We start from the raw sequence: 27,996 nt of genomic DNA, 5'->3' as shown, positions 1-27,996 counted from the left end.
GAGTTTCAGCTTCAGTGTCAGTCCTTAATGAATATTCAGGACTGATTTCCTTTAGGATGTACTGGTTGGATCTCCTTGCAGTCCAAGGGACTCTCAAGAGTCTTCAACACCACAGTTCAAAAGCATCAATTCTTCGGCGCTCAGCTTTCTTTATAGTCCAACTCTTACACCCATACGTGACTACTGGAAAAACCATAGCCTTGACTATAGGGACATTTGTTGGCAAAGTGGAATCTTTGCTTTTTAATAGTTTGTTTAGGTTAGACATAGCTTTTCTTCCAAGGAGCAAGCATCTTTTAATTTCATGACTGCAGTCACCATTCACAGTGATTTTGGAGCCCAAAAAAGTAAAACCTGTCACTGCTTCCACTTTTTCCCCTTCTGTTTGCCATGAATTGATGGGACTGGATGCCATGATTTCAGTTTTTTGAATATTAAGTTTTAAACCAGTTTTTTCAATCTCGTCTTTCATCCTCATCTTTAGCCTTTTAGTTCCTCTTCATTGTCTGCCATTAGAGTGGTATCGTCTGCATATACAAGGTTGTTGATATTTCTCCTGGCAGTCTTGATTTCAGCTTGTGATTCACCAGTGTGGCATTTTGCATGATGTATTCTCAAATATAAGTTAAATAGGGTGACAAGGTCACACTCCTTTCCTAATTTGAACCAGTCAGTTGTTGGATTTAAGATTCTAACCATTGCTTCTTGACCCACCTACAGGTTTCTCAGGAGACAGGTAAGTTGGTCTGGTATTCCCATTTCTTTAAGAATTTTCCATAGTTTGTTGTGATGCACACAGTCAAAGGCTTTAGCGTAGTCAGTGAAGCAGAAGTAGATGTTTTTCTGGAATTCCCTTGCTTTCTGTATGATCCAGTGAATGTTGGCAATTTGATTTCTGGGTTGTTTCTCTGCCTTTTCTAAATCCAGCTTATATCTGGAAGTTCTCCATTCATGTACTGCTGAAGCCTAATTTGAAGGATTTTGAGCATAACCTTACTAGCATCCAGAATGAGCACAATTATACAGTAGTTTGCCCTTCTTTGGGATTGGAATGAAAACTGACCTTTTCCAGTCCTGTGGCCACTGCTAAGTTTTCCAAACTTGCTGATATACTGAGTGCAGCACTTTAACAACATCATCTAGGTTTTTAAATAGCTCATCTTTTAAGTTTTTAAATTTCATCTCCTTCACTAGCTTTGTTTGTGGTAATGCTTCCTAAGGCCTACTTGACTTCATACTGCAGGATGTCTGGCTCTAGGTGAGGGACACACCGTTGTGATTATTCCTGGTTATTAAGACTTTTTTTGTATAGTTCTTCGTGTTTTCTTGCCACCTCTTGTTATCTTTTCTGATTCTGTTGGGTCCTTACTGTTTCTGTCCTTTATCTTGTCCATCCTTGCATGAAATGTTTCCTTGATACCTCCAATTTTCTTGAAGAGATTTCTAGTCTTTCTCATTCTATTGTTTTCCTCTCCTTGTTTGCATTGTTCATTTAGGAAGGCCTTCTTATCTCTCCTTACTATTCTCTGGAACTCCATGTTTAGATTGGTGTATCTTTCCCTTTCTCCCTTGCGTTCCGCTTCTTTTCTTGACTCAACTGTTTGTAAAGCCTGCTCAAACAACCAGTTTGCTTTCTTGAATTTCTTTTTCTTTGGAATGGTTTTGGTTACCACCTCCTGTATAATATTATGACCCTCATCCATAGTTCTTCAGGCACTCTATCAGATCTAATCACTTGAATCTATCCTTCACCTCCACTGTATAATCATAAAGCATTTGATTTAGGTCATACCTGAATGGCTTGGTGGTTTACCCTATTTTCTTCAATTTAGGCCTGATTTTTGCAATAAAGAGCTCATGATCTGAGCCATGGTCAGCTCCAGGTCTTGTTTTTGCTGACTCCATAGAGCTTCTCTGTCATTGGCTGCAAAAGATATAATCTATCCGATTTTGGTGTTGACCATCTGGTGATGTCCATGTGAGAGACTTTGCTTGTGTTGTTCAAAGAGGGTGTTTGCTAAGATCAGTGTGTTCTCTTGACAAAACTCTGTTAGCCTTTGCCCTGCTTCATTTTGTACTCCAAGGCCAAACTTGCCTATTACTCCAGGTATTTCTTGACTTCCTACTTTTGCACTCCAGTCCCCTGTGATGAAAGGACATCTTTTTTTGGTGTTGGTTCTAGAAGGTCTTCAAAGAACCATTCAACTTCAGCTTCTTCAATATCACAATATTACTGTGATATTGAATGGTTGCCTTGGAAACGAACTGAGATAATTCTGTCGTTTTTGAGATTGCACCCAAGTACTGCACTTGAGGCTGCAGACAAGTGTGTTGAGTACTTCAGTGATGTGCATGGGGCTGAGTTGTTCAAAACTGAGAAATCTGCGTTTTGTTTTGTCCTGTTGGAATTCCCTATTCCAGTCACCTGGTGGAATTGCCTAGGAGATCATATAAAGACCTGTCTGGAGTCACTTGCCTGCAGCCTCAAAGGCCATTTAAGGCTGACAGTCTTTACCAGTGCTTTGTTCTAAGGAGAGGGAGCTGGATGTTATGCTAATAGGGGTGTCTGGCCCTCTGTGTGACACCTTGGATAGGTTGGTGGGGGCGGCTGCCTCTAGCCTACCTGAGGGGCGAGTGTATGAATGGCTGCATGGGCACGCCCTCTGACATATCGTGTTACATCACCCTCTGCCCAGCCCTTCTGGAAAGGCCATCGTTGCTTCATGGTCAGAATTCCATTGGGGATAAATACTTGGGGCTCCAAGTATTTGAAATACTTAGGGCTCTCTCTCATTTGAAATGAAGTCTTAATTCCTACCCAAAGTTAAATGGAAATCCTGGCTTGGCAAAGAGAGAATGGTTATGTCAGCCATGATCTCCTAGAATTCTCTAAAAATACTCTGTTGTTGCTCATCTGATAGTCTTTTTCTTCTGAAAATAATTTGATTAGTAATCCCATGTAACTAGTTGCTTTTCTCATTTGGCAAATGAGTTTTCATGCACTAAATCTGTTTTAGAAGGTTTATAATATGCTGAGGTCATTTCTGTTGTGTTCCAAGTGATGATTAAAGGTTTTTAGTCTTTATCTGAAAAATATTTGTCTTAAGGACATTGATGTATTTATAGGAAATAATTAAAATGATGCTGTTTGAAAAACAAAGAGCTTATGGAACACAGAAACCTGAGCTCCTTCCCCTTCATTGGTTTAGTCATTTCCAGTACATAAATTGTAACCCTAAACAGTTACTTTCAAGGACTACATTCAAAATCCTGAAAACTTTTCTGGCTACTTTAGGAAAAAGCTGAAGAGATAACAAGGTTATAAGAAATAAAAAGTATATAGAGCATTTTTATTTTATTAATTGTACTTTAAAAAAACTTGGTAAATTATTATAATCACTGAAATTAGTTTGGGTACCTAGTTTTTTTTTGTGTTTTTTGTTTTCCAGAACAACCTTATATATAGCCATGTTATAATGCCAAATATCTAGAAGTCCAAAACCTGTTAAATCCCAAATATTAGAGAAAACAGTACAAAATATGAATATTGATTTCAACCCCCATTACTTTTAGAGCTAGCTTGTGTATGTCTGTTAGGGAAATTTAAAAACTGTATTATAATTTATTCATCAGAATGTTTTTGTGTGGGTGTCACAACATTTGGTAGGAATAAACTCTTTTTTACTTGGAAATTTGAAGTACGAGAAGGTCAAGACAAGCTAGAAATGAGGTTTAACATGAAGTTTTTACAAAATTCCCTTAATAATTGCATTAGGGGACCAGGAGTTGCTAATATTTGTTGACTACTTAATATGTGCTCAAAGCTCTGCTCTGCACCTCAAATCCGTTCAATTCTCCTTTTAGTCCTGTGAAATAAGTACCTTTGTCACCCCATTTTTAACTGAAGATCCCTAGGCTTTGGAAGTTTAAGTGGTTTGCCCTCCAGCTAGAAAATTTCAGAGCTGAAATTTGAACCCAGGCAGCTTTCACCATCACAGGTCTTGTGTGACAGGTCTCTCATGAAATGTGGGCTGAACACTGTGACAGTTAGGTGAGTACATCAGCCAGGAACCAGCCATAACTAAAAACAAAGCCAGTGTGCAATTATTGAATGCCTGCTCAGTGCCAGCCTTGATTCCAAGCACTTGACGGGTACTGCCACATTTAATTTGCTCCCCAACTTAGTGGACATGAGTTTGAGTCAACTCCGGGAGTTGGTGATGAACAGGGAGGCCTGGCGTGCCTGCAGTCCATGGGGTTGCGGAGAATCAGACACGACCAAGCAACTGAACTGAACTGAAGAGAGATTTCATTTACACCCATTTTACAAAGAGGTTTAGGGAAGTTAAGTAACTCATCCCCAGTTGTGCTTCACAAAACTCCTGAAGTTAGGATAGTGTGTAGTAATGGATTAACATCAGTTTAAGAAAGGTTTGTATTAATTTATTGCAAGGATTTCCCTAGTTCTCTTCAGTTTTTATTTTAATCATTGACCAAGATGAATATACAATAGGCAAACAAATTTCAGATGGCACAACATTGATTGTGTATATATGGGAAGAAGGAACAATATTCAAAAACTGATTTTTGTGTTACTTTGTTTCCTTTTTACCATTCACGTCTTCAGACATCCCTGGAGAAGGAAATGGCAACCTGCTCCATCCAGTATTCTTGCCTGGGAAGTCCCACAGACAGAGGAGTCTGACAGACTACAGTCCATGGGGTTGCAAAAAAGTCAGATACAACTTAGCAACTAAACAACAGCAAAGTTCAAAGATAATAATAAAACAGAACTAACATCTGCTCTTCCCTCTGACAGCAGTTACCCTATTGCACACCCCATTCACACTCACTCAGTTGAAAATGGTTCTACTGCTTTCTTGTGTCTTCATTCAGAGTTTCAGTTTAGCAAAACTGAATATATTTATATTCTTCTTTTTCTCTTTTTCTGGTTCACTGTTCCACTTACCAATAAATCATATATCTTTCCATGTCAGTATGGTGAGAGCTTCCTCATTCTTTCTTATAACAGGGTAGCATTAATATTTTGTTTGGGTGTATAATAATTTAACTCGTTTCCTATTGACCATGACTGGAGTTGTTTCTAATTGGTCGCTATTAAAAATCATGTGCAACAAATACAATATCATTGTTTAAAATTTATTTTTAATATTCACATGATAACACTTTTTAAAGAAGTATTTATTTATTTAGGACTGCCCTGGGTCTTCGTTGCTGCACTTGGACTTTTTCTAGTTGCAGCAAGCAGGGGCTGCTCTCTCGTCGCAGTCTGTGGGCTTCTCATTGCGAGGCTTTTCATGCTGCATAGCACAGGCTCTGTGTGCTTGGATTTCAGTAGTTGCTGCACTCAGGCTTATTGCGGCTCATGGGCTTATTAGTTGCTCCAAGGCACTTGAGATCTTAGTTCCTGGACAAGGAATTGAACCCATGTCCCCGGTATTGACAGCCAGATTCTTAGCCACTGGACCACCAGGCAAGTCCCACAGTCACTGTTTTTGACATACAGTTCTGATTTTTGGCAAATATATAGGGTTGTGTAACCATACCCATAATCAAGATACACAACAGTTCCATCTCCCCAAAACTCCCTTGGCTTCCTCTTTGTTATCAACCCACCTCTGCCAGCCAGGGATCTGCTGTCTGTACTTTCCCACGGTGTCCCTGTACCGAAGCCTCTGAGGGTGGCTTCTTCAACTTAACATGATGCCTCTGAGGCTCAGCCTTCTTGCTACAGAGGGTGTTGCTCATCTCTGTTACTGCTCAGTGGTATCGCATGATATGCATGCACCACCGTGTTTTATTCTATCCAAACCGAAGGGCTTTGGATTGTTTCCAGTTTTTTAGACTTATGAATAAAGCTCCTATAAGCATTCACACACAGATTATAGTATCTTTTTAAAAGCAGCCTTATTGAGGTATCATTTACATACCTTAAGATTCACTCATTTAAAAGTAAAATTTAATGGATTTTGGTAAATTTACAGAATCAGGCAGCCATCACTACAGTCTGATTTTACATTTCATCACACCAGAAAGAAACCTTTGGCCATTTACAGTTAATCCCTCTTCCCACCTCCAACCCTGGAAAACCACTAGTCTGTTTTCTGCCTCTACAGATTTGCTTTTTCTGGAAATTTCATGTAAATGGAATCATGCAACATGTGGTCTTTGGCATCTGTCTTCTTTCAAGTAGCATAATGTTTTTTAGTTTTGTTCATATTATGTCAGTGTTGCTTTCTTTTTGGTGGCTGAATAATATTCCACTGGAATGTATATCACATTTGATTAATCCATTCACTAATTAATGGACATTTAAGTTGTTTACGGTTTTGAGCTATATGAACAATGCTGCTATGAATGTATGTTTACAAATTTTTGTGTAGATTTTATGTTTTTATTTCTTTTGGATAGATAACTAGGAGTGGAATTGCTTGATCATGATGAAATTTTATTTAACACTTTAAGAAAATACGAAGTGGTTTTTCAAAGTAGCTGTATCATTTTATATTCTCACCAGTGCTATGTGAAGGTTCCTGTTTCTCCACTCCCTTTCCAACAGTTTTAATTGTCTTTTTTATTATAGCCATTCTAGTGGGTGTCAAGGGCTATCTCATTGTGGTTTTAATGGCACTTCCCTGTCCAAATGACTGATGATACTGAGCATATTTTCATGTGTTCATCAGACATTTGTATATCCTCTTTAATGAAATGCTTGTTCAAATCTTTTGCCCATTTTTAAATTGGAATTTTTGTCTTGTATTTTGAATTTTAAGAGTCCTTTACATTCTGGATCAACCAGTTCGTTACCTGATATGTGATTTGCAAAATGCCACAGAATTTTTTTTTTTTTTAACAAAGATTCAGTAGGTTTTTTTATTGAATAAATAGTTCTGCACTTGTTATATGCCTTTGGTTAGTTTCTGGAGTTTTGAAAAGGTTATGTTTGGCTATGTTGTCTTGTTTTGTCATTGCCTTTGGGGAGAGGACTTTCTGAGCTCTTTTCTCTGCCTTTCTGAAAGTCCCACCTACAGTTACATCTTAACATGTAAATTCCCAGAAGATAAATTGCTGGATCAAAGAGTATGTATATTTGTAATCTTAATAGGTGCTGACAAATTCTATCCATAAAGGTTATATCACTTTATATCCTTCTAATTTATGAGGTAAGGCCCAGTCTTGCCAATCTGTGTTATTAAACGTTCAGAATTTTGCCAGTCTAAATGAAAATGGTTTCCTATGGTAGTTTTAACATTTCTTTCTTTGTGAGGAGGGTTGAGCATCTTGTCATATTTTAAAAGAACATTCCTTTTCTGTGAGCTTTACTCATATCCTTTGCTCATTAAAAATTTTTGATTATTGATCTTTTCTGTTTATAGGAGATTATTCCTTTGTGTGATAAATTGCAAATACAGACTTCCTGGTATGTCATTTTGATCACTTTTGATCTTGTTTATGGTTTTCCTGGCATGTAGACGTTGATATGAATATACATATAAATACATATGCATATATTTAGTTGTTCAGTCGTGTCCGACACTTTGCGACCCCATGGACTGAAGACAGCCAGGCTCCTCTGTCCGTGGGATTCTCTAGGCAGGAATGCTGGAGTGGATTGTCATGCCCTCCTCCAGGAGATCTTCCAACCCAGGGATTGAACCCAGGTCTTCCCCACTGCAGGCAGATTCTTTACCGTCTGAGCCACCATATATAACTATATAATTTATTCATCTTTTTCTGTGCCTTCAGGAGTTGGAGTGATAGGTCTCCCCCACTCCAAGACAATGGAGGGGCAATGGCATTGGCAAAGAAATGGCAATGACAAAGAAATAAATTTTCTTTTATAACCTTTATGATCTCTTTTTTAACCTTTAAATCTCTGATTCACGAGCGATTTATCCTGCTGAACTATGTTAAGTTTTTCTCCCCCCTCCCTTTCTTCAAAAAGTCCATCTTTTAAGCTCTTAATTTGCAATTCCAGTGTTATTATATACTAAATTTCCATGCATCAGTTCAGTTCTGTTCAGTCACTCAGTCGTGTCCGACTCTTTGCGATCCCATGAATCACGGCACAGCAGGCCTCCCTGTCCATCACCAACTCCCAGAGTTCACTCAGACTCACGTCCATTGAGTCAGTGATGCCATCCAGCCATCTCATCCTCTGTCATCCCCTTCTCCTCCTGCCCCCAATCCCTCCCAGCATCAGTCTTTTCCAGTGATTCAACTCTTCGCATGAGGTGGCCAAAGTACTGGAGTTTCAGCTTTAGCATCATTCCTTCCAAAGAAATCCCCAGGGCTGATCTCCTTCAGAATGGACTGGTTGGATCTCCTTGTGGTCCAAGGGACTCGCAAGAGTCTTCTCCAACACCACAGTTCTAAAGCATCAATTCTTCAGCACTCAGCCTTCTTCACAGTCCAACTCTCACATCCATACATGACCACTGGAAAAACCATAGCCTTGACTAGACGGACCTTAGTCTCTGCTTTTGAAGATGCTATCTAGGTTGGTCATAACTTTTCTTCCAAGGAGTAAGCGTCTTTTAATTTCATGCCTGCAGTCACCATCTGCATTGATTTTGGAGCCCAAAAAAAGATGTACCAAGTTTTAGACCTTCTCTTCTGTATCATGTCTTTCTGTCTCTCACTTCAGATACTAATGTCATACTGTTTTAATCATTGAGGTTTCATAATATATTTGCATATTTGCTAAGGCTAGTAGCAGCACTCTTGCCTCTCTTTCAGTGGTTTTCCAGGCAACAACTTCTTTTTTTTCTTTTCTTTTGCATAGGGCTTTAGCATTAGCTTGCTCAGGTTCCCTACTCCACTTCAAAGGAAAAATGATCCTTTTTGTTCTTTAATTTCAATCATTTAAATTTTATAAGTTGAGTTAGGCAGATATCTATGTGATATTGTCTTCCTGTCCAAGAATATAATATACTGTAGTTCTTCAAGTCTTCATTGCAGTTCTTCAGTAATGTGTTAACATTTTCCTTATAAAGATTTTTTACATCCCCAGTTACATTTATTTCTAGATATTTTATCTTTTTCATTGCTATTGTTAATGGGTGTTTTCTTCCATTACATCTTCTATTAATGGTTATTTGTTTAAAAGATCATAAATAAATGAAGCAATAAGTATAAGAAGAGCTTTTTTAATAGAGATAATTGTGAGACTCTGACCTAATTAAAACAAGCAAAAAATCAGTTAAATAGGAAGAGGATTATTGGAGAAACCATTATAATAGTAGCTACTTATATGCTGACATTTAAACTTTATCATAATCTCATTAATTTAAACTAGGGTCCTGTGACCTGTTTATAAATGAAAGAATTAAGCTTCATTGAATTAATATACCTTGCTCAAGGTTATATAGCTTCTTAGTGATATTGCTGAATTTTGTCTCCATATCTAACTCTAGAACCTTAACTCTGAACTGATATCCTGTAGTGTACCATTCCCTGCAGAAAAGGATTTTATTAAAGGTTCATATGTATAAATTCACACCAAATTAATAAAAGCCTCACCAGTGAGTGAAATAGTCTTCATTTTTCAGTAGTTCATGTGTACCTTCATTGGAAGACTGGATTCAGTTCTGGGTCTCATAATTAAGAAAATGTAGATAAGCTATCTTTTAATTAGTTCATGCTAGTTGACCAGAGTTGTGAAAAGGGAAACTGTGATTTAAAATAACATTGTCCCAATAAAATTTTTTTTAATTAAAAAAAATTAACACTGTCAAATGAATTGATAGCAAGCACACAGAACACTGAGAATGATCTATGATTTTTTTAGTATTTCCACTGTTCGAAAATTAATTGAATTTTCTCTTCCTGGTGCCAAGTATAGACCCTGGATTAAGGAGTACGTTACCTAGAGTAGATATTCCAGTTAAAATTGTTATGTAACATCACCTGAAACTTACTGACTGAAACCCACAGTAGTTACTTATTATCTTCTATGGGTAAGGGATTTGAGGAGGGTTCAGCTGGGCAGTTGTGGTTTGGTCTCTGGTTTGGTTGCAGTCAGACAGTGGCTGAAAATACAACAGCAAGGGAAGGTGACTGAAATAGCTAGGGGCTACCCAGGCATTTCTGTCTCTTCACCTCATCTTAGGGCTGGTATATGTTCTTCATGGGCTAGTTTTGGCTTCCTCACCATATAGCAGCTTCAGGGCAACTCAGCAGCTCCAAAGATGAATATTCTAAGAGACCTAGGCAGATCTATTATGACCTAATCTTATGCGACTTAGCAGCAGCAACACCCCTTACCCTATAGCACAGACTAGCCTAAATGCAAGCAGAAGCAGCTTAGGCCTCACCTTTTGATAGGAGGAATGCCAGAGTCACGTTGTAATAAGAAGACGTAGGAATGAAGATAGTGTCATGTCTTCCTTTTGAAAATACAACCTGCCACAGTGATGGTTTCCTTTCAGTACAAGAAAGGAGCTTGTGATAGAATTCTGAGATGAAAAGGACTGTTTGTGGAGGAATGAGATGTTTTCCTCATTGGGTATGTTCTGAAGAAGGCAAGGTATCCATATAGTGTGGTTGTAATGTCTGAAATTATACTCCAGTGTTGTAGAAATGATTCTGGGAATGTTTAACCTTAACTAGTTTGAACATGTGTTTTTTTAAATTTATGAGTGTGGTTACTGTGCATTAAGATGCATATTATATCACTTTGTGAAAAGTTTAGAACTTTTCTAGATAACTGTCTTTTCTAGTTTCTAATTTTCCCCCTTAATTTTCTAGATAACTTTTTTAGATAAGAATATCTTACCAAAATTACTAAAATCAACAACCTAGCTTTCCACCTTAATAAAACCAGAGAAGAAGAACAAACTAAACCTAAGGCAGGCAGGAGGAAGGAAGTGATAAAATTTAGAATAGAAATAAATAATAGAGAAAATAAATAATAGAAAAAAATCAGTGAAACCAAAACCTGGGTTTTGATTAGAGTTTTTTGAAAAAAGGGACAAACCTTTAGTTAGACTAAGAAAAATAGAGGAAAAATTCAAAGTACCAGAATCAGGAATGAAAGTGGGAACATTACTACTAACATTACGAAATAAAAAGAATTTTAAGAGGATACTGTGAACAGTGAAATGTCAACAAATTAGGTAACTCAGATGAAATGGACCAATTTTTAGAAAGATGCAAACTGCCAGAACTGATTCACGATGAATTAGAAAATCTGAGTAGACCTGTACCAGATAAACTGAATTAGTGATGATACAACTTGCCAAAAGGGAAAGCCCAGAACCAGATGGCTTCACCAGTTTAAAGAATTAACTCCATTTTTTTGTAAACTCTTCCAAAATATAGAAGATAAGGGAATATTTAACTCATTCTTTGAGGCCGATATTACATTGATACCAAAACCAAAGAGAGCATGTGAAAAGAAAATCACAGACTCTACCTCTTGTAAATAAGGGTTATAGCAACCCAAATCCAGCAGCTTATAAAAGGGATCATATACCATGACAAGTGGGATTTATCACAAGAATGCAAAATTTATTTAACATCTAAAAATCAATGTTATACACTATATAGCAGAATAAAGAGGGAGGGACCCACAGTTATCTTAATAAATACAGAAAAAGCATTTGACAAAATCTAACATCGTTTTGTGATAAAAACACCCCAAACACTAGGAATACAAGAGGGTGTTTCCAACCTGACAAAGGGCATCTGTGAAACACCTACAGCTAGCAGCATACTAATGGTGAGAGACCGAACGCTTCTGCACTTGGGTTAGGAACAAGAAAGGATATCCACTCTTGCCACTTGTGCTCAGCATTGTACAGTGTTTAGCCAGGGAAATAATGCAAGAAAAGAAACAAAAGGCATCTAGATTAGAAAGGACGTAAAACTGTTTAAGTGAAATGTCTAGAATATAGGCAAGTACATAGAGACAAGAAAGTGGATTAGTGGTACCAAAGGCTGCGGGGAGAAGGGGGATTAGGAGGTGACTACTAACGGGGGTGGGGTCTCTTTTAGATATCACGAGATGTTCTGAAATTAGATAGTGATGGTTGCACACCTTGTGATTGCTGAAGATCATTAAATTGTACACATTAAAATGATGGATTTTACAGTATGTGAATTATATCTCAACAACCACAAAAAATATTTATCTACAACTGTTGTTTCACAGCTGTTTGAAACTGCAGTTTTATGATGTATGCTGAAGTGTTTAATGGAGAGAAGAAATGACAACAATTTTGAAAGGACCGTGCTACAGTGAGAATAGATCATTTTGTATTTAACAGTGGCATTAGAAACTTAGGTAAAACTATACTATCTGCTAGAATGCTGTTGCAAAACTTTGAATATTAACTTTCATTTGGTTTGTACTCTGAACTGTTGTCTCAGAGTGCAGTATTAACACGTTTTGCATAAAGTTAGACAGTAATGAAATAATAATATCTAAGAAGTAATTTGTATTAACAGATTCTAGAAACCTTGAAAAGACCAAGTTTCCAGTATGAGGTGCCCTTGGCATCAACATCAGTTTAAAAATGTTTCGTGGTTGAACCTGCCTTATCCATCTTCCTCTTGCTCAACTTGTGGGATGGGCAGCCTTCTCCCACTCCTGTGTGGGCGTGTTGAGGAGGTGACACTGAAGTCTAGTGATGGATTTCTGCCCTCACTAATTATTAAGTTGTGTGCTAACCAAAGTCAGCTGTGTTTATTCTTAAATATGTTTATTCCAGTAGTAGTAGTAGTAATCATAATTATGTAGTTTAACCAAATATTATGTAAACTGATGAACTATGCATGCAAAAATGTTAAATGTCTGGGACCACAAAGCCATGTTACTTAATACTTAACTGTTAAATTGAGTGTGGGCAAGAAACTAAGTTGGCTTCAGAACTGTAAAAATATAGACAGACACTGTGCTCAAAATCCTTTAAATGTTTGTTCTACTTTAAATAAGTGGAAACTAGGAGTCATAGACAGTGGTAGTTTATGCCAGAGAGCTGACATCTACAGAGAGACGGCCTTGACTCTATATTGGAAGACTGGCAAACACATGGGTCTTTCTGCACTCCAACTGAAAGAAAATGTCTTACGATTTATGTGTATCAGTTGTAATGATTTCCTCTGTTAATTGAGTTTTCATTTTACCCAATATCTAGTGTGGTTGCCTCAGACAAGAGGATTGCTCTTCTGAGAACTGGATTATAAGTTAGAGGACTTGTACAGAGGACTCGTGGTTCCCAGCTATGCTACTTAACTAGTCAAGATAGCTTGGACAAGTAAATTAAGCCTCATCTTTTTTCATGTATTAATATTTTGCAATACTTTGTTTAATATCTTTGCTTAAATTGAAATTCAAATTCTACTGATTTCTGATATCAAGAAGAGTAAAGAGCTTAGAAAACAGCAAAAAAAAAGACCGCCCTCCTAAAAGGAGGAGGGGCCCTTACTCGTCCCTTTTCTTTGTTTTTCTCTTTCTCTCTTCTCTTCTTCCTTCCCCTCACACCTCACCTCCCTGCCTTATAGAACTTAGAAATAGGAGTACAGTATATATTTTTTATCTGTTAAGTAAAACATTTATTTAATCTGTTTATAAATATTTACTTCTTAGCTTTTAAATCAAATGCCAATTTATGGTTCATCAAAACTAGAGTTTGTTTTTAGCCTAGTGTTTGATAAATGTGGAAATCATCTCAGCTTAAAATTAACCCTCCAATCAGTTCTTATTCTCTGAGAATCATTCATTTTGGATCAACTTGGAAAATGCAATTGTTCAAGCTAAAAAGATTTGGGTTTTGGCTGTTTTACTTGTGGAACAAATAAAATTTTCTGGCTTTTTCTGTCTTTTTATATAGTGATTTAAAAGCCACATGTATTTTAAACTTTTGCTAATTCAAATTTTTATTTATACATAGATTATAATGAATATTTCAGAAAAACTCTTTACATAAATGTTAGGTACAGTACTTCAGAATGCATCACTTTGGAGAGTGTTAAGTATGCACTTTGCTCCATGTTCTGTTCATTTGAAACATGTCTGCAGTAAACAAGTTAAAAAATAAATCACTATGTTGGCATTTTTACAGCTACAACAGCCACTTGAAGCACAGAAGAGCAGTTATGTAACTTTTTCTATACAGTGTATTGTCAGTGTTCGGTATATTTATAGGACATTTCTGCTATGTATTTAATAGCTGCACATAAAAATTCAACCACTACAAATGAAAACCCTGCTTAGAAGATGTTTATTTGAAAAAGTTATAACCTGATGTCAAAAACATGTCCTGTTTATGTGCAGTACATCTACAGCTTTAGATTTCATTTTCTTCAGCTCTAAAGTTTAATTCCGGCTACACCTTCAGGGTTTCCTAAAGTGGAACAGTTAAGAGGAGAGAGTTTCCTTCATCTGCCCTGAAGCAGATGAGGCCATTGGCTTCTATCCAGCGCTGATGTGTCATAACTGCCTGCTCAACAAGGTCTACGCACAGAGGTCACGGAACCCAGGTGCCCAGTACAGTGCCTGAGGCTCTGGACCTTCAGTGTGTGTGTAAAGAACTGTGCACGTGGAGCATTCCACAGCTGCCTCTCCCTCCTCCGCACCACTGCCTTCTCCCCCAACAACATCTGTCTCCCAATTATTTGCTCCAACTTACTGCGCTTTGGCACATAAATGTCATGTTACTGTGAAAGGTACATGGGCTTTAAAGTTGCAATCCTGGCTTTTATGTGAATCTGTCCATTTGCTTCATTTTTCCAAGCTTTGATTTCCTCATCTGTAAAATGAGAGTATAATACCTACCCATGGGGAGGGCATGAGAGCAAAATTAAGGAGAGTGTAAAGCAAACAGTTTCAGACTGAGTAGAAATGTAGTAGATATTCTTCCCTTTCCTTCGTTTGTCATTTTCATTTTTTAAATTAGAAAACCAGATCCCTGAGAGGTTAAGTGGTGGTGGTGGTGGTATAGTTGCTAAGTTGTGTCTGACTCTTGTGACCCCATGGACATGCCTGCCAGGCTTCTCTATCCATAGTCTTTTCCAGGCGAGAATACTGGAGTGGGTTGCTGTTTCCTTCTTCAGGAGATCGTCCTGACCCAGGGATCGAACCCAGGTCTCCAGCACTGCAGGCAGATTATTACGGACTGAACTACCAGGGAAGCCCAGTGATTTACTTCACTAAGTAAAGAAAGTGAGAGTAAAGTCGCTCAGTCGTGTCCAACTCTTTGCAACCCCATGGACTGTAGCCTACGAGGCTCCTCTGTCCCTGGGATTTTCCAAGCAAGAGTAACGGAGTGGGTTGCCACTTCCTTCTCCAGGGGATCGAACCCGGGTCTCCCGCATTGTAGGCAGACATTTTTACCAGCTCAGCCACCAGGGAAGTCAGTAGGTAGATCACCGGTTAAGTGATTTACTTCAAGTCAAATAGCCCTTTCTTCAACCACACCCTTTTTCCAAAGTGCCCTCGGAGGGGGCCTGCGATTTCTCACGGTGAACACTCATTCCTGCCTGCCAGCTTTTCCAGCTCTCCAAATCAGCCTCCCTCAGTTCTTTATTCTCCCTCACCTTTCATATGAGCTCATTATGAAGCCTTGAAATTTTGTCTCTGAAGTATTTTTTAAATTTATTCCCCTCTCTTTATTTCCACTGTATTAACCTAGTCCATCATCAGTCTTTCAGCTTGAGATTTTTTTTCTTAACATCTTGAACTAATCAGTAATCATATTTATTTGCTTTTTTATTGAGGTATAGTTGATTTACAGTATTAGTTTTAGATGTACAACAAACATTGTGATTCAAAATATTTATAGATTATACTTAATTTATATGTGTTAGTTGCTCAGTCGTGTCTGACTTTTTGCAACCCCATGGTCTGTCCATAGAATTCTCTAGGCAAGAATACTGGAGTGGGTTGCCATTCCTTTGCCCAGGGGATCTTCCCCACCCAGGGATTGAACCCGGGCCGATCCTGCACTGCCGGCAGATTCTTTGCCATCTAAACTACAAATGAAGCCCATACTTCATTTATGGTAATTATCCAATATTGGCAGTACTCCCTGTGCTACACAATATATCCTTGTAGCTTATTTATTTACATGTAGTAGTAGTAGTTTGTCTGTTTTGATTCCTTACCCCTGTCTTGCCCCTTGGCCCACTTCTAACCTATACCTGTGAATCTATTTCAGTTTTCTTGTATTTATTTGTTTGTTTTATTTTTCAGATTCCATGTATAAGTGGTAACATACAATTTTGTCTCTTTGTCTGAGTTACTTCACCAAGTGTAACACGCTCTAGGTCCATCCATGTTGTTGCAAACGACATTTTCCATTCTATTTTGTGGCTGAGTAATATTCCATTCTATACATATACTGCATTTTTATCCACTTGTCTGTTGATTGATCCTTAGGCTGCTTCCATGCCTTGGCTATTGTAAATAGTGTCGCTGTGAACATTGGTGTATATGTATCTTTTCAAATAAATGTTTTCATTTTCTTCAGGTCTATACCCAGTAGTGGAATTGTTGGATCATATGGTAGCTCTGATTTTAGTTTTCTGAGGAGCCTCCATGCTGTCTTCCATAGTGGCTGCACCAGTTTACACTCTCACCAACAGTGAACAAGGGATCTCTACATCCTTGCCAACATTGGTTATTCAGCGAGATTTTTATCGGTAGCATACTTCTGCCAGAATGATCTTTCTAAAATACACATCTGATCATATCACTGTTTCTCAGAATCCACGTTTCTTGACAGTTGTGCTTTAATTTGCTGCACCAGCCCTGTCTTTGCTTCTCCATGTTTTGCTTTTTCTATACTGGCCCTGTTGGACGTTTTGATATTAGGTGATAGCTGTTCATGCCATTGCACTCTTACTAGTGAGAAAAACACTTCTGTGTCTGCAAAGTCCTCTTCACCCTGGGAGACTTTCCTGACTTACCCAAATACAGTGAGACATTTAATTCTTTTGGTTTCCACAGCACTTTGTACCTACTTATATTCTATTGTTTTTTACACATGCTATAATAATTTGCTTCTGACCTCTCGTCTCACTCATTGGGCAAATGATTTATCCTGTCTTTAAAATTAGGGAGTTCCACTAGATCAGTGATTGTCAGCACTGGCTACACATTAGAATCACTCTATTCAAGCAGTTGTATCAAAATCTCTAGAGACCCTCTCCTTTATCCTACCTATTAGGAATTTTAAGTTACTCAAATGATTATCATATTGTGAAGAAGATTGAAAAGCACTTATACTAGACAGATTCTAAGATACCTTTCAGCTAAAATGTTGTTATTCTGCAAACTTGTATAGTCTGAAAATATAAATGCATTCAAGTGATCAAAACAGGAATTAAATTAGAAAAAATAAGGGAAATACTTTTCATGGTAAGAGTTAATGAAAACAATATGTAGTGAAGTAATATTTGTATTGAAAAATGTGCTTTTAGAACTCTGATTTTTTGGTTTCATCCTAATTGCTAAAAGTGACTATGGACAGATGGGATAAAATGTTCTTTCTTGTGGTTCTTTTCTTCCTCGGTTATAAAACTGAAAGGTGAATGTTACTTATACAAAAATGTAAACAGACTTGATCCTAAATTCTTGATAACATTAAGGAATTTAACGTTTAACGTTAAGGAATTTAACAGTATAGAAACAGCAGCATAATATTTAGAAAACATCTTCACAGATACAGTTGATGGCAACTGTATATATATATGTTCTTATATTTGTAGATAAATCTTGAGCTCTTAACATTGCATGTTTAGCAGATTGCCACCAGGAGCTTTCAAGGAAAAACTGATAGCATAAAATAACCCAGGGTTACTACCGCTAACTTAACCAGTACAATGACTCAAAATTGTGTTTCTCAGAAGTCATTTGATATGAAAATTTCAATTTGTTTGATCATAAGACCCCATAGTAAATACTCTTCTAATGCAGAGATTACTTTCTGGTCAACTTTGTCTTTGAACTTCTTGATCCAAGTTTTATCTTATTTGAGTTTAGAAATTTATTTTTGCTGTCTATTAGCCAGATGTTTCCCTAATGTTTGTAACTTGGGGCTGCTTTGACTCATTAAAAAGACTCTGATGCTGGGAGGGATTGGGGGCAGGAGGAGAAGGGGACAACCAAGGATGAGATGGCTGGATGGCATCACGGACTCGATGGACATGAGTCTGAGTGAACTCCGGGAGACGGTGATGGACAGGGAGGCCTGGCGTGCTGCGATTCATGGGGTCGCAAAGAGTCAGACACAACTGAGCGACTGAACTTAAAGGGCAGAGACAACAGTTTGCTGTTGATAAAACATTTTTTTGTTGTTGAATGTATTTGGATATTCTACCTGTCTGCATTTGGCTGATTATATATTAAACTTCTGAAGTTTGATATTCTTTGAACCCTTTATTATTTCGCATTTCTTTTATATAGCAGTGATTATATACTACTTATAATCTTTCATTTGAATTAGTCATTATGAGCAATAAGGTACAATGAAGAGATATTTGACTTTGGACTTCACTTGATTCAAAACATATGTTAGCACTGATTTGGGAACTACCTTAGCCCAGCATCTTTATGGCATCCGGTCCCATCACTTCATGGGAAATAGATGGGGAAACAGTGGAAACAGTGTCAGACTTTATTTTTCTGGGCTCCAAAATCACTGCAGATGGTGACTGCAGCCATGAAATTAAAAGACGCTTACTCCTTGGAAGAAAAGTTATGACCAACCTAGATAGCATATTCAAAAGCAGAGACGTTACTTTGCCAACAAAGGTCCGTCTAGTCAAGGCTATGGTTTTTCCAGTGGTCATATATGGATGTGAGAGTTGGACTGTGAGGAAGGCTGAGCGCTGAAGAATTGATGCTTTTGAACTGTGGTGTTGGAGAAGACTCTTGAGAGTCCCTTGGACTGCAAGGAGATCCAACCAGTCCATCCTAAAGGAGATCAGCCCTGGGATTTCTTTGGAAGGAATGATGCTAAAGCTGAAACTCCAGTACTTTGGCCACCTCATGCGAAGAGTTGACTCATTGGAAAAGACTCTGATGCTGGGAGGGATTGGGGGCAGGAGAAGAAGGGGACGACAGAGGATGAGATGGCTGGATGGCATCACTGACTCAATGGACGTGAGTCTGAGTGAACTCCGGGAGTTGGTGATGGACAGGGAGGCCTGGCGTGCTGCAATTCATGGGGTCGCAAAGAGTCGGGCACGACTGAGCGACTGAACTGAATAAGATCATTATTGGTGTTATTTTGACTCCATTGAGAAAAAAAGATTTGAGTGAATCGATAGATGAACATATGAGAGTGATGCCTCTTTTTTTTTCCTGTATTATTTTCTCTGTCTCTGGTGTAGTATGAAGAGGTTTGGCTTTTGAGAGCAGAAGCCATATCCCAGCTTGATCTTCCTAGTATTGTGTGTGCTTTGACCTGGTATTGGATAAATGTTGAATTAGTTTCATTTTGGAATAAAGTTATGTGTTAGGATATGTCAGATATAAACTCCATGCTCATTCATTCTGTCAGTTCTAGACAAATTATTATTTTATCACAGTTTGTCTTATTAAAGTGGAATGATTGCTTTACTTTCATAACAATTAATAGATTATAACCCAATGAAAGAATTCATTCTAATGCCGTTTCTTTCACATCTCAATTAGATACTGTTGGACAGAGAATATTTCTTTATTTATGATATCGGATTTCACTTTCAAATGAAAATTATCAACCATTTAAGTAGACATTAGATGACATCCTGCAAATTTGGTAGTAGAATTTCAGAATAGAAAGAGTATGTACTCCATCAAAAATGTTTGGGAATATTAAGTTAAAATTTTTGAACACTTTTTCTTTTGCTACATTTTGTTAAGATTTTAACTTATAATTTTCTTAATTTGGAGGAATGTGTGGGAGTTTAAGGTGAGCATAATGTCAAGATATAATAAGTTTGAAAAAAAAAGTTTAATATAAGGAGCAGATAATAGTGCATGGAAATATTTTAAAACTTTATGTTTAAAGAATTTTCCAAATCATTAGTGCTAATGTTCAGAGTTTGTACATCTTGCCATTAAAGGGGCATTATGGTACTTGTGTCTTAGAATTAATTTGCTATTAACCGATCTTATTTTATATAAATAATTTTGAATGAAAATTCATTATTTGGAAAAATTCTGAGTCATTTTATTATTTCATAGCAAAATAAGTCATTTTATATGCAAATTCACCTACCTGCTGCTGCTGCAGCACATCCTTTTTTAAAAACTTTCTTTACATATTTTAATTTAGTTATTTTAATTGGAGGCTAATTACTTTACAATATTGTACTGGGTTTTGCCATACATTTACATGAATCAGCCATGGGTGTACATGTGTTCTCCATCCTGAACCCCTCTAACACATCCTTTTGAAATCTGCTTTAATTGATGTGAATGTAGTTATTCCAGCCTTTCTGGGCATTTTGTTGTGTGACCTGTCTTTTTCTGTCTATATACTTGCACCCTATATATGTTTTCATATTTAAAAGTGACATTTCTACATTTTTAGACTTTGAAAAATCCATTCTGTCAATCTTGCTCTTAGTCATTGTTTATTAGTTCATTTACATTTAATATCATTATCGAGAAAGCTGAATTTAGGTCTGCTGTTTTACTATTTGCTTTTGTTTGTCCCCTTTCTTGTTTCTCTGTTCTTTCTTGAATTAAATGAGTATTATGTAAATTCCTTTTTTAATATTCCTATTGGCTTTTTATATTCCTATTGGCTAAAACTGGGTTTTTTAATGGTTTTTCCAGAACTTATAATATACAACCTTAACTTCTCAGTCTGTTTCAAATTAAAATCATACAACTTCCTTATAATGTATATAGAAATATAAAACTGCAGTAATGTGATTATCCTTCCCCCATCTTTTATACTATAATTGTCATATATGTTACATCTACATACTTTATAAACCCAATAACACAGTGTTATAATTTTTACTTAGAAAGGTAATATTAAGGAAATCAAGAGGAAAAAACTAGTATATTTATCTACCTGTTTACCACCTCTGATGCTTTTCATTGCTAAGATCCAAGTTTCTATGTGGTATTACTTCCCTTTAGCCTGAAGAAATTCTTTTAACATTTCTTGTAGTGTGTGTCTCCTGGTGACGATTTTGCCTTCATTATTAAAGGGTATTTTTGTTGGGTATGGAATTCTGGATGGACAGTTGTGGAGACTGTGGATTCTCTAGAATAAGGTTCCCTCTTACAGTATTATTTTATTTTAGTAGGCCGTTAACTTGGCTAAACTCACTTTTGCAAACTCTTATCTTTCCAATGGTGAGCAGCAGGTAAAATCTCAGCTCTTTCCTTTTTGCTTTAATAAAAGGAGTTAGGAGTTTGTCCTGCATGTGCATAATTTAGGCGTCAGCCAGAGAAGTGGGCAGTTTATACACAGAATTTAGAACCTCCTCCTTTATGGGTCTCTCCTTTTTGGGAACTCTTTTAATATACAGTGTGTCAAGAGGTGGATCTGCATGTCCATGGTCAATTGGCTTGCAACAAAGGTGCAGAGACAGTTCAATGGAGAAAAGATAACCTTTTCAACAAATGGTGCTGGAACAAAAAAAATACCTTATCCCAGAAACAAAAAGTTGTAATTCATATATCGTAGCAGATATAAAAGTTAACTCAAAGTGGACCATGGACTTAAATGTAAAATCTTAAACTATAAAACATCTAGAAGAAAACATAGGAGATCATCTTTGTGATCTTGGGTTAATCAAAGATTTTTATGTGATACATAAAAGAAAAAATTGATAAATTTGGCTTCATAAAGTTAAAAACATCTGTTCTCTACAAAGCACTGTTAAGAACACAAAAAGATAAGCCATAGACCAGGGGAGAATACAGGCATACCTCAGCAATATTGCAGGTTTAGTTCCAGACCACTGTGGTAAAGCAAATACCGCAGTAAAGCAAGTCACACAAATTTGGGTTTCCCAGTGTATATATAAGTTTACACCATACCGTAGTTCATTACATGTGTAATAGCATTATGAGTGAAAAGACAGTTGATATATCGTAATAAAAATTTTTGTTGTTGTTGTTCAGTCTCTTAAGTCACGTCTGACTCTGCCACCCCACGGACTTCAGTACACCAGCCTTCCTTGTCTTTTGCTATTTCCTGGAGTTTGCTCAGACTCATGTCCATCAAGTCAGTGATGCCATACATCTCATCCTCTGTTGTCCCCTTCTCTTCCTGCCCTCAATCTTTCCCAGCATCAGGGTCTTTTCCAGTGAGTCACCTCTTCACCTCAGGTGGCCAAAGTATTGGAGCTTCAGCATCAGTCCTTCCAGTAAATATTCAGGATTGATTTCCTTTAGGATAGACTGGTTTGATCCCCTTGCTGTCTAAGGGACTCTCAAGAGTCTTCTCCAGCACCACAGTTCGAAAGGATCAATTCTTCAGTGTTCAGCATTCTTTGTAATCCAGCTGTCACACCCGTATATGACTACTGGAAAAACCATAACTTTGACTGTACGGATCTTTGTCAGCAAAGCAATATCTCTGCTTTTTAATACACTGTCTAGGCTTTGTCATAGGTTTTCTTTCAAGAACACCTTCATGGATCACAGCCTTGTTGTGGCGAAGGGGCTTGCATAACTCAGTGAAGCTTTGAGCCATGCCATGCAGAGCCACCCAAGATGGATGAGTCACGATGAAGAGTTGTGGCAAAGTATGGTCCACTGTAGGAGGAAATGGCAACCCACTCCAGTATTCTTGCTTGGAGAACCCCATGAACAGCACGAAAAGACAAAAAGATAATATCAGAAGATGGTCCCCGCACGTCGGAAGGTGTCCAGTATACTTCTGGGGAAGAACAGATGGCAATTGCTAGTAGGATATTTTAGTAATAAGTATTTTCCATAGGACTGGAAAAGGTCAGTTTTCATTCCAATCTAAAAGAGCAATGCCAAAGACTGTTGAAACTGCCGTAGAGTTGTGCTCATTTCACTTGCTAGCAAGGTAATGCTTAAAATCCTTCAAGCTAGGCTTTAGCAGTGTGTGAACCCAAAACTTCCAGGTGTACAAACTGAAGTTAGAAAAGGCAGAGGAATCAGAGATCAAATTGCCAACATTCGTTGGATTTTCCCATAGAAAAGGAATTCCAAAAAAAGATCTGCTCCTGAGAAACCTGTATGCAGGTCAAGAGGGAACAGTTAGAACCCTACATGGAGCAACAGACTGGCTCAAAATTGGAAAAGGAGTATGTCAAGGCTGAATATTGCCATCCTGCTTATTGAACTTCAGTACAGAGTACATCAATGCAAAATACCAGGCTGGATGAATCACAAGCAGTAATCAAGATTGCTGGGAGAAATATCAATAACCTCAGATATGCAGATGACACCACTCTAATGGCAGAAAGTGAAGAGGAACTAAAGAGCCTCTTGATGAAGGTGAAAGGAGAGTGAAAAACTGGCTTAAAATTCAGCATTCAAAAAACTAAGATCTTGGCATCTAGTCCCATCACTTCATGGCAAATAGATGGTGAAAAGTGGAAACAGTGACAGATTTTAATTTCTTTGGTTCCAGAATCACTGAGGATGGTGACTGCAGCCATGAAACGCTTGCTCCTTGAAAGGAAATCTGTGATAAACCTAGCAGCGTATTGAAATTAGACTAATGGGCCTCATTTCAGTATTGCTGTATACTGGGGAATAGGGAGGCCCAGAGAGAGAGAGAGAGACAGGCAGTGGCCATTGCTAAAGCCATCAGAATGTATAACATTTATCAGTGAAGGTGGCCATCTTATGTGGCACCCCGAATAGTTTCAGCAGTGATATTGAAGATCACTGACCATAGACCACCATAACAAATTTAATGATAAAGAAGTTTGAAATGTTTCAAGAATTACCAGCACCACAGAGTGAGCAAATGCTGTTGGAAAAATGGCGTCAATAGACTTGCCTGATGCAGGGTTGTCATAAACTTTCAAGATTTGTTTTTTTGTTTTTAAATGTAGTATCTGCAAAGTGGAATCAAGTAAAGCACAATAAAACAAAGTATGCCTATGTTTACAAGTCACATGTCTGATAAAGAACTTTTGTCCAGAATATGTAAAGAGTTCTTAAAACAGTAATAAGAAAATAAAACCATCTATTTAAAAATTAGCTGAAGATTTGTTCAGATACTTACCTGAAGAAGATATACAGATGACAAATAAGCACATTGAAATATGCTCAACATAATTAGGGAAATGCAAATTAAAACAAGATACCACTACACACCAATTAAAAAAACTAAAAATTTTAAAACTGGCCATAATCAAGTGTTGGCAAGGATGTAGACCAACTAGAATTTTCGTCACTGCTGGTAGGAATGCACAGTGGCACAGCTATTTTGAAAAATAGTTTGTTAGTTTCTTTAAAATTTATATATGCAGCTGCCATACAATCTAGCCTTTCACTGCTATTTATTGAAGAGAAGTGAAAGCATCTATACATACAAGAACATTGATTGCATCTTAATTTGTAAGAGTCAAACCCTGGAATTAACTCAGATGTCCATCAATAGGAGAGTGGATGAACACACTGATTCAGGATGCTACTAAGCAGGCAGCCTATCAGATGCTTTGCCATCACTTGATACGGACCATCATCCTTTTAGCTTTCAGCTTTCTCTACAGTTTTCTTTTTGCCTGCTGCCCAGCCCCTAAGCCAGTGCAACATATTTAGGGTTTTAATTGTGGCTTTGGTACTTCTGTTCCCGAGTTTTTGTATTAGTCAGAATGAGCCAGGTTATGCTATGATAGTAAATAATCCCAAATCTCACTGACTTAAAGTTTTGTCTCTTTGCTGTGAACTGTATGTCTATTGTGGGTTGGCTGAGAGTTGTGTTCTCTGTTCTCACTCTGAGACCTAGGCTGATGGAGGAGTCTTTATCTGAAACATTGCTGGTTGCTGGGAATGTGGACTTAAGTATTAACACCAATAGCTGTAACTTCCTTTGATGCATAGATAAAAAGTATGCAAAATACCTTTCTGTATTTATTTACGTAGGTAAACATGTTTTAAAATGGGAGGTATATTATTCCTGTATGTTGGACAAGGAACCTGAATCCAAAGAGAGGAAAAGGAATGGCAGTTGCCACACAGCAGTGAAACAACGAGAACTCAGGGTTCCCATTTTAATACTTTTGTGCAAATCAGAAAAAGAAATGTACCATCTATTCACACTTTCTTTATTTTGTCAGTCTCTCCAGCAGACCACATTTAAGAGGCGTCTCATACCAGCTGCTGCCGGTGGCAGGGACACAATGGATCACACAGGGGCACTGGACACCGAGGATGAGCTGGGACCTTTAGCCCATCTCGCTCCAAGTCCTCAAAGTGAAGCCGTTGCCCACGAATTCCAGGAACTCTCCTTACAGTCCAGTCAGCACCTGCCTCCTCTTAACGAAAGGAAGAATGGTGAGTTCAGTGTGTACATGGGAGCTTGCCTTTTTGTGAGCCAGTGTACCCTCTGGTAGTAATTTGTTGGTCAGTTCCACTGAGCAGCCTGTTCCTGTGGAGAGAACCTCAGAGGGGTGCTGGCTGGTTTTGAGTAACAGCCAGGGTTTCACGTGCCATTCAGTTCTTTCATCATTTCCCCAGCATCTCTAGTAGTAACATTATCTTTGGAAATAAGTTTTAGGTTCAGCCACTTTAGCACAAGCAGAAGTTCTCAGGCTAGCGTAGCATTGGAAAGCAGCTTTCTGTGCTGACTCCAGGGAGATAGACTGGACTTGACTAGATTCTCCTGCCATGTTCCCTGTCTCCAGTGTGCTGCACCTTAACTGTAGAATTGCCAGCATTTGCGCTCTCAGTGATCACTAAGAAAACAAGAATTTCTTGAGTATTTTTTATATTAACGAGGATAGGATATGGCTGTATTCTCAGTCTTCAGCTGGCTCATACTTGTATACAAAATGAATAGTTTCTGTTCTTTGTTACCTGTTCCGAAAATTCTCTTGATTAATCAAAGACTTTCTGGAGTCTCCAGAAGGCACAGTATAGTCAGTTTTTAACAAAAATGAAGAGAGATAGATGAGATACATCTGCTCTATAATACTTAAAACATAAAAACTAACAAAGTGTTAAAATTTACAAACTCAGCGTATATATCAAAGGGCAGAATTAAGAATTTCAACTGGATTTGCCACACTTCCATAGTTCTCATGAATCTTCCATTCTCAAATGTGTATTTTAATTAAAAGCCAGAAGAAATAAAACTTGCCCTGTGGAGCACTTCTGTATGTATCTTGTTATATCTTTCTGGGTTCTAAGTGTTTCCTGATCCTTTTCAAATAATAGCCTTTTCTTATTCAGGAAAATGGGTTTAAGACACTGCTATTCTCAGCTCTTCAGTACCTGATTTTGGGTGGAGTGTCCTTATTCTCCCTTCCAACAAGATATCTGATGTGTATTGGGCACAACCCTTGTCTGTGCAGTTGGTATAAAGCAGCATCTTGCTCAGGCCTGTCAAAGCTGTCTGGAGGCTATGGTTAGGTGGTAATTGCTTTAGAACCTTCAATCATTTAGGAGCCTAGCTTTGTCTTAGACAGTAGGGTAGAATATAACCACATTTACTGAAACATGACTAAATTGACCACATTTACACAGTATACTTAGACCAGTATCATATTCAAATTATTTCCCTCAAAAAAACCCAAAATGAATTGAACTTGTATAAAATTTCAATAATATACAGTCGCTCAAGAAAATAGTCATATGTAGCAGAGGAGGGAGGTGTAAGGGGAAAGTTTTTGCTTTGTGGGAATTTTACTTGATGCAGCTTGCTGCATTCCCTTGCAAGAGTGTTCTCTTGAATATTTATGCCTGAACATAAGGTAAGCCCCAGATATGAGCTGGTTTTCCCCTTATAAAGTTTTAGAGTGAGGGAGATGAATGGTAGAAATTTGAATTCATTAATTTAGTTACATGTATATAATTAACACCACATATTATGAAGCAGTGCAATAATATAGAGGATTTGCTTTATCCACACTCATATTTCATAAAATCATCTTGCCTAAACTCTGTGTGTTTGTGTGGTGTTTTTATCATCAGTAGGAACCCCGCCTGCATCATTCGTGCAGCACTGAAATCCAGGGTGCATCTTCGTTTGTGTCTCTCTCGTTTGAGTTATACTGGTTTTTAGATTCATGCACGATCTGACACTGAAGGTTTTATGTCTAAACCGCAAGTACCATTCACAGAACAGTGGGGCTGTTTTTCATGTGTCCTGCAGTGTTGTATTTATAATCACTCATGTTTGATTTGCAATTGGTCATAACATTTTATGAGCCTGTAATTTCTGTTATAGAATTTAATCATCTTTTTTTTTTTTTCCTGTGTAGGTAATACATGTAACGGGTTTAAAATGTAGGGGATACCAATGACTACACAGTGAAAAGTCAGTTACTCTCCCGGTCTTGTCCCGCAGCTACCCAGTTACTTCTCCAGAATTAATTGCTCTTACTTGTGTCCTTTCTGAGAGAATGGTATTTGACTGCCTTTTTAAAAGCAGCGTCTGAAAATCTTCTTTCTTTGTAACAACAGCCGACACTTCATTTTAAGGTTATCTGGAAATAATGTGTTGGTTCTGTTCTTCCTTTTTTCCCCTGATTCTATGAAAACATTTCTATAAACAGACTAAAACTAGCTTCTAGGGAAGTTGATTTTTAAGCTAATGCATTTTCCTCAGGTGCTTTTTTGTTCAAGATTAAGTAAATTAAAGAGCATCTCATTATACACTGTGCAAGGACTCAAATATAGACAGTCTCCTCTTTCTTAATATGTGACTTCAGAAAGTTAAAAATCTTACCTTATATTCAGGCATATTATACTCTGATTTCAAGTTTATGAAACGCTAGCTTAATTTGCATATACCTTCCAAGACGTACATGAATTGTTGTACAGCTGTCAGAAGTACAGGGTTTGGATACGGGAATGTGAAGAGTAGA

General features: G+C 37.6%; 1 protein-coding gene across 1 annotated transcript in view; it reads left to right on the top strand.

Moving 5' to 3' along the window:
- MRTFB (myocardin related transcription factor B) overlaps positions 1-27,996 on the top strand; it is a 291,820-nt gene that overhangs the window by 130,471 nt on the left and 133,353 nt on the right. The window contains exon 4 of the mRNA XM_052635937.1: positions 25,246-25,462. Within this exon, the coding sequence (XP_052491897.1) occupies positions 25,309-25,462 (154 nt within the window). The 5' untranslated portion in view covers positions 25,246-25,308. The remainder of the gene's footprint in view (positions 1-25,245; positions 25,463-27,996) is intronic.

Source organism: Budorcas taxicolor, chromosome 2, assembly GCF_023091745.1.
Source record: "Budorcas taxicolor isolate Tak-1 chromosome 2, Takin1.1, whole genome shotgun sequence".
Classification (NCBI taxonomy): Eukaryota; Metazoa; Chordata; class Mammalia; order Artiodactyla; family Bovidae; genus Budorcas; species Budorcas taxicolor.
This window is presented reverse-complemented; position numbering and strand designations above follow the sequence as displayed.